This window comes from Stegostoma tigrinum, chromosome 3 (assembly GCF_030684315.1).
Source record: "Stegostoma tigrinum isolate sSteTig4 chromosome 3, sSteTig4.hap1, whole genome shotgun sequence".
NCBI lineage: Eukaryota > Metazoa > Chordata > Chondrichthyes > Orectolobiformes > Stegostomatidae > Stegostoma > Stegostoma tigrinum.
Genome location: NC_081356.1, coordinates 127,590,007 through 127,596,858, shown reverse-complemented (window position 1 = coordinate 127,596,858; position 6,852 = coordinate 127,590,007). Strand labels below are relative to the sequence as shown.

Here is a 6,852-nt window from a genome sequence, read left to right as displayed (position 1 = left end):
GTGCTTTTTTTGACAAAATTTGAGAGTTCAAGAACTAGAACTCTGGCGTGATTGTGGATGTTAAAAACACTCTGTACATTTGTGCAAAATGCAACATCCTCTCAATGTGCGGGAGGAAATGTTAAATGCATTCACAATATATACTTACTGAGGATGGTGATTTATTTATGAGGCAGACATTCAAGACAGACTCACAAGCCTACGTTTGAGGTTTGCAAATTCCTACAGGTCAGGTTTTAGCTTTGATTTATTGTTCCTGTGTAATATTTTAAGGTTATTCTGTGAAACATCAGAATCTATCAAGATACAGCTTCAATCTGCAGAGGCCAAATATCCACACACTCTCCAAGTACAACAATTTTCAGACATACAAGGAGAAAAATCCAGGTTAAGGTATGCGACAATTACTCATTTAATTTCATTCAAGTACACAAATAGATTTTTTGTGGGTATGTCTCTAAAGGAATCATAAGAGAAAGGTTGGTCACATCATTATTTTTCAAGGACATTGCGTCCATTATAGCAAGGTGCTGGCCATTGTAGTGCTGTAGGTTTAATGATTGGAATGAATTGACTCTGGCCAGGAGCACACCTCGGGTCTAACATATTCGGACACAGCATGGAGAACAAGGCTGGTGATAGTGGGGAGGAGACTAGGCCCAGAATCATTGAAACTGACAACTGCAATGCTGAGAGAACTTTGAAGGGAAAATTGTTCTGCGCCATTACCACTTGACCATGTGTATCAATACAAAATTCTGATCTCCAGACCTAAGCTAGCTGAGAGCAGGGACTTGAAAGATAAGGCTTGCATTCACAGTGTGAACCAATGCATGGGAGCCATGAACCAGGGGCAGCAGGCCCAGGTCTTGTGCAAATCAATTTTCATTGTCACATGGGCTAAGCAGGTTGTCACAAGGACCTCTGCCGGTCTTTTGGCAATCCCATTCACTTCCTCTGTGCAAGCTACAAAGAATCAGGCCTTGATCACAATAAAATGAATGGCAGGAGGGATTGAGAACAGATGAGTATAGAGTGGAGACTTCCTCTCATTCATGAACGGCTTTCCAGTTTTATATTACAACTTCACAGCTTCTTTCTTGAGGTTTGCCTAATGCCATGTCTTTTGTAGTGGCCTCTCCACACAAAACTACAAACTGAGTTCTCAAACTGTTGCAATATACAGTACAGGTCAACACCATAACATACCTACACTGGCTGCAACATGCATAGCCACCGTACAACATTACAAGACCGTGCACAAGTCCTTGATTACAATTCTCTATAAGGTCACTAAACCAGCAATCAATAGTGGAGTTAAAAGAGCCGTGTACGGAAGAGGTACTATGTCGAAGTGAATCATGAGGAGACAATCCAGCTTCCCCTCTCAGATAAAACACTTATAAATTATACAATTTTCAACATTTGACATTATAGAACTTTCACTTTACATGAAAAATCATGGACTTAAAAATCTCTAATCCAATAAGTTACAAAGTTTTCTCTTAATTACAGCCTCTTTGTAAACAGCTGATTTCATTATGGTGCCAAAGAGTTTGTGGTTCAGTGAAGACGATGAGCATTAGCTGATGACAGAACAAATGACAGTGAAAGGCACAGAGTGAATTGTAAATAATCACACAAACTGTACACACTAGGAGTCGTGTCACTGGCAAACATTCACTGTGCTGCTGCTGTACCTCTGGAAACTCAACAAACAAAAACAAATGTAAATCCGAACAGCTGATGCCTTTTGATATCTTAAGCCTCCATTTCAGCTGTTGTTAGGGCTATTCCGCACAATAGCCGGTGCTTCAGATTGTTGTGTGTGTGCTTCATAAACCTCTCAGTTGACAATTGTGTGTGCATGCTTTATGAAGGGTCCTCAGATGCTCTCTACGAAACTGCCGGGGAACAGGCCTGTTTTCCCATTACGCTGCAAGGTACCCTTGAACCAGCCGTCCTCTCGTTTCTTGTGCACAAATACAATATCGCCGTCTTTTAGTTCCAGCTCAGCCTCACTCTGTGGTGGATAAGACACAACAACTCTGTACCTGTTTGTGAAAGAAATGTATGTTATTATTGAGATCTCAGCTGAAGCACTGTGCTTAAGTTGGGACAGGATGACCACATCAAGTCATTCAACATGGAAACCGGCCCTTTGATCTAACCAGTCTGTGCCAAACTAACCTAGTCCCACCTGCCCGCTCCTGGCCCATTTCCCTCCAAAGCTTTCTTATTCATATATTCATCCAAATGTCTTTTAAACATGGTAATTGTACCCACATACACCACTTCCTCAGGAGGTTCACTGCACATACAAACCATCCTCTGAATAAAATATCTGCCCCCCCCGCCATGTCTTATTAAATCTCTCTCCTGTCAACTTAAAAGTGTGCCCCCCCAGTCTTGAAATCCTCACCTTAGGGAAAAGACAACTACCACTAACGCTATCTAGACCCCTCATTATTTATAAACTTTTAATAACATTGCCTCTTAGTCTCAAGTGAGGAAGGGTCACTCAAGTGGAAAAAGTCCCAGCCTATCTTTATGACAGGGCCCTGTGACGGGCAGTGGTACTGAGAGGAGCAGGTGAGGGCCCTGTAACAGGCAGCATTACTGAGGAGTGGGGTGATGGCCCTGTGACAGGCAGTGTTACTGAGAGGAGCGGGTGAGGGCCCTGTGACAGGCAGTGGTACTGAGAGGAGCGGGTGAGGGCACTGTGACGGGCAGTGGTACTGAGAGGAGTGGGTGAGGGCCCTGTGACAGGCAGTGTTACTGAGAGGAGGGGGTGAGGGCCCTGTGACAGGCAGTGTTACTGAGAGGAGCGGGTGAGGGCCCTGTGACAGGCAGTGTTACTGAGAGGAGGGGGTGAGGGCCCTGTGACAGGCAGTGGTACTGAGAGGAGCGGGTGAGGGCCCTGTGACAGGCAGTGTTACTGAGTGGAGCGGGTGAGGGCCCTGTGACAGGCAGTGTTACTGAGTGGAGCGGGTGAGGGCCCTGTGACAGGCAGTGTTACTGAGTGGAGCGGGTGAGGGCCCTGTGACAGGCAGTGTTACTGAGAGGACCGGGTGAGGGCCCTGTGACAGGCAGTGGTACTGAGAGGAGCGGGTGAGGGCCCTGTGACAGGCAGTGTTACTGAGTGGAGCGGGTGAGGGCCCTGTGACAGGCAGTGTTACTGAGTGGAGCGGGTGAGGGCCCTGTGACAGGCAGTGTTACTGAGTGGAGCGGGTGAGGGCCCTGTGACAGGCAGTGTTACTGAGTGGGGCGGGTGAGGGCCCTGTGACAGGCAGTGTTACTGAGTGGAGCGGGTGAGGGCCCTGTGACAGGCAGTGTTACTGAGTGGAGCGGGTGAGGGCCCTGTGACAGGCAGTGTTACTGAGAGGAGCAGGTGAGGGCCCTGTAACAGGCAGTGGTACTGAGAGGAGGGGGTGAGGGCCCTGTGACAGGCAGTGTTACTGAGTGGGGCGGGTGAGGGCCCTGTGACAGGCAGTGTTACTGAGTGGAGCGGGTGAGGGCCCTGTGACAGGCAGTGTTACTGAGTGGAGCGGGTGAGGGCCCTGTGACAGGCAGTGTTACTGAGTGGAGCGGGTGAGGGCCCTGTGACAGGCAGTGTTACTGAGAGGAGCAGGTGTGGGCACTGTGACGGGCAGTGGTACTGAGAGGAGTGGGTGAGGGCCCTGTGACAGGCAGTGTTACTGAGAGGAGCAGGTGAGGGCCCTGTAACAGGCAGTGGTACTGAGAGGAGGGGGTGAGGGCCCTGTGACAGGCAGTGTTACTGAGTGGGGCGGGTGAGGGCCCTGTGACAGGCAGTGTTACTGAGTGGAGCGGGTGAGGGCCCTGTGACAGGCAGTGTTACTGAGTGGAGCGGGTGAGGGCCCTGTGACAGGCAGTGTTACTGAGTGGAGCGGGTAAGGGCCCTGTGACAGGCAGTGTTACTGAGAGGAGCAGGTGAGGGCACTGTGACGGGCAGTGGTACTGAGAGGAGTGGGTGAGGGCCCTGTGACGGGCAGTGGTACTGAGAGGTGGGGGTGAGGGCGCTGTAACAGGCAGTGTTACTGAGAGGAGGGGGTGAGGGCCCTGTAACAGGCAGTGGTACTGAGAGGAGCGGGTGAGGGCCCTGTTACGGGCAGTGGTACTGAGAGGAGCAGGTGAGGGCCCTGTGACGGGCAGTGGTACTGAGAGGAGCAGGTGAGGGCCCTGTGACGGGCAGTGGTACTGAGAGGAGAGGGTGAGGGCCCTGTAACAGGCAGTGTTACTGAGTGGAGCAGGTGAGGGCCCTGTGACAGGCAGTGTTACTGAGAGGAGGGGGTGAGGGCCCTAAAAAAGGAAGTGGGCCGAAGTACTGTGCTGTACTTTTCTAAACCTTCCATACCCGGTAACATCCTGGTGCATTTCTTCTGAACAGTCTTCCTTCCTATAACACAGCAACCAGAACTGGACACGGTATTCCAGAAGAGGCCTCACCAAGGGACGGTAAATCTCAACATGAATTCTTAAATCCTACATTCAAAAGGACTGAGCAATGAAGGCAAGCATGTCAAAAGCCTTTTTAACCACCCTGTCTATATGTGACGCAAACTTCAAAGAATTATGCACCTGAATCCCGAGATCCCTCCGTTCGACAACACAACCCAAGGCCCTACCTGTTTGGACAGCATACCTAATGGAACTGTCCCACTGATGACAGCCTTACAATATGTAGGTAACTGAGAATTTGCAGTTGAAAACCTCGTCTTCTCAAATGTGAAACAAATTGAGGAAAGCCACACCTGGACTAGTGTGTGCAGTTTTGGTCTCCACATTTAAGAAGGGATATACTTACACTACAGGCAGCACAGCGAAAGTTCACTAAATTAGTCTCTGGAATGAGGGATTATTCAATGAGAATAAATTAGGCCCAAATTCTCTCGTGTTTCAGAATAATGAGAAGTAATCAAATTGAAACATGCAAAAATCTGAAGGGACTCAGTAATGTGAATATTGAGAGACTGCTTCCATTAGTAATAGAATCTAAGCCATAGGCAGCACAGGATTTAGAACTGATCATTTGGCCTGAGGTAAGGAGACATTAGTTTACTCAAACGGGTGTGAATCTTAGGAATTCTCTACCCCAGAGAGTTGTGGACTTTTTTTTCCTCGTTATTCATTTGTGGGATGTGGGTGTCGCTGGCTAGGCCAGCATTTATTACCCATCCCTAACTGCCCAGAGGATACAAAAACAGGAGTTCCTGGAAAAGCTCAGCAGGTCCGGCAGCAACTGCGAAGAAAACAGAGTTAACGTTTCGGGTCCGGTGACCCTTCCTCAGAACTGGTTTGCAGCAACTGCTGCTTTTGTTCCTAATTTACAGCATCCGCAAATCTTTCAGTTTTTATTTGCCCACGGAGCAGGAAAGAGTCAGCCACATTGCTCCATCACTGAATGTTTAAGGCTGGGATTGACATTTTTGGCTCTTGGGAATCAAGGGATATTTTGGGAGGGGAGGTTGCAGTGGGAATGTGGAATTGAAGCCAACAGATCAGCCATGATCATCCTGTACAGAGCAACAGGCTTGATAAGCAAAGCAGTCTATACTCCTTCTCTTCACCTGATGAATGGGAAACGTTCCAAAGGCTTGGTGATTTCAAACAAATCTGTTCGATTTTAACCTGGTGTTGTCTGATTTCTGACCTTGTTCACCCCTGGTTAATACCAGCACGTCTACTTCACTTTCTTATTTCTGGTATTCTTGTGAGCAGCACGAATACTAGAAATTAATACATCTTCAAGGGTAAGGGGTAAATGGAATTAAACTGGTGTCTCAGAGGGCAGAGATATGCCCCTCTTGCCTCACAAACTGCACATTGATGTTTGATGGAACAAGTCAATGAAAAGATGTAGAAAAGCACGTAGATTTTTCAACTAGATCAGCCTGGATGTGCCCAGCAGGACAAAAGAGTAACATGCATATTTACGACTTACAGGAAAGGTCAATGTGGGGAAGGAGCAGTGGGGTGCTGCAAAATCTGGAAGACCTGCAGCACACCAGTTTCCCAGGTCCCTTGCCTGAAAATATTCTGGGTACATGAAGAAAAACACCAATTAAGCAGACGGCAAGCAATTAACGGCCCTGGGAGCACTAGGTTTCCTCCAACTGCTCCTGTTGCAGCTGGGATGTGTTAAAGGCAACCTCAGTACAATCAGTCCTGGAGCAAAACCGCACACAGCACTTCCAATTAAACAGCACTCGCCAAGCTAACTAAGCTCAGTTTAAAGACCATGCAGCTACATAAGTTAAGGTATGCCACTTAGTTTAACTGTGGCTCATTAATCTCCTGCCTATTTGCATGAATTTTACAGCTTTTCAAATAAAACCTGTGCTTCACTGACTTTTTCCAAATTTTCCCTCGTGTTTGGGCTGAGATTTTATTTATTCTCTGCAAATTTTCTTCCTTCTTAAAATCATAAAGCACAGATCCCACCTCCGACAGCAAACTCCCTCCTTCTCACCTTCCCTTCGCCCTGTTTGATGTGAATCAAAACTGATTTGAAATGATTATCAATTACAATGTCACAGCTTTATAAAAGCAGCTCTAAAGAAAATACCCACTTTTTGTCAATGTCCAACAGGTGCACTGCAATACCATTACAAAGATGCAAAATACTGAACTGCTGTACTTGAGGAACCAAGCATAGTCAAAATGCTTTATGGTTTACTATTACACAATAATGAGCTTCCTGGCCCTTCTTTCAGATCAAACGACAAACTGAGGTGCTGCCTTAGATAGCTGTAAACAATCCTGTGGTGTCAATCAGGCACTTCACAGTGTCCTGACCCAATATTCATCTTTCAACCATCAATAAAAAAATGT

The 6,852-nt window shown here is 47.3% G+C and overlaps 1 protein-coding gene across 5 annotated transcripts in view; it reads right to left on the bottom strand.

Moving 5' to 3' along the window:
• Positions 1 to 204: 204 nt before the first annotated feature.
• Positions 205 to 6,852, bottom strand: part of sh3rf1 (SH3 domain containing ring finger 1) — a 149,040-nt gene continuing 142,392 nt past the window's right edge. For all 5 annotated transcript variants that reach the window (XM_048528191.2, XM_048528195.2, XM_048528193.2 and 2 more), the window contains one exon: positions 205 to 2,054. In XM_048528191.2, the coding sequence (XP_048384148.2) occupies positions 1,886 to 2,054 (169 nt within the window). In that variant the 3' untranslated portion in view covers positions 205 to 1,885. The remainder of the gene's footprint in view (positions 2,055 to 6,852) is intronic.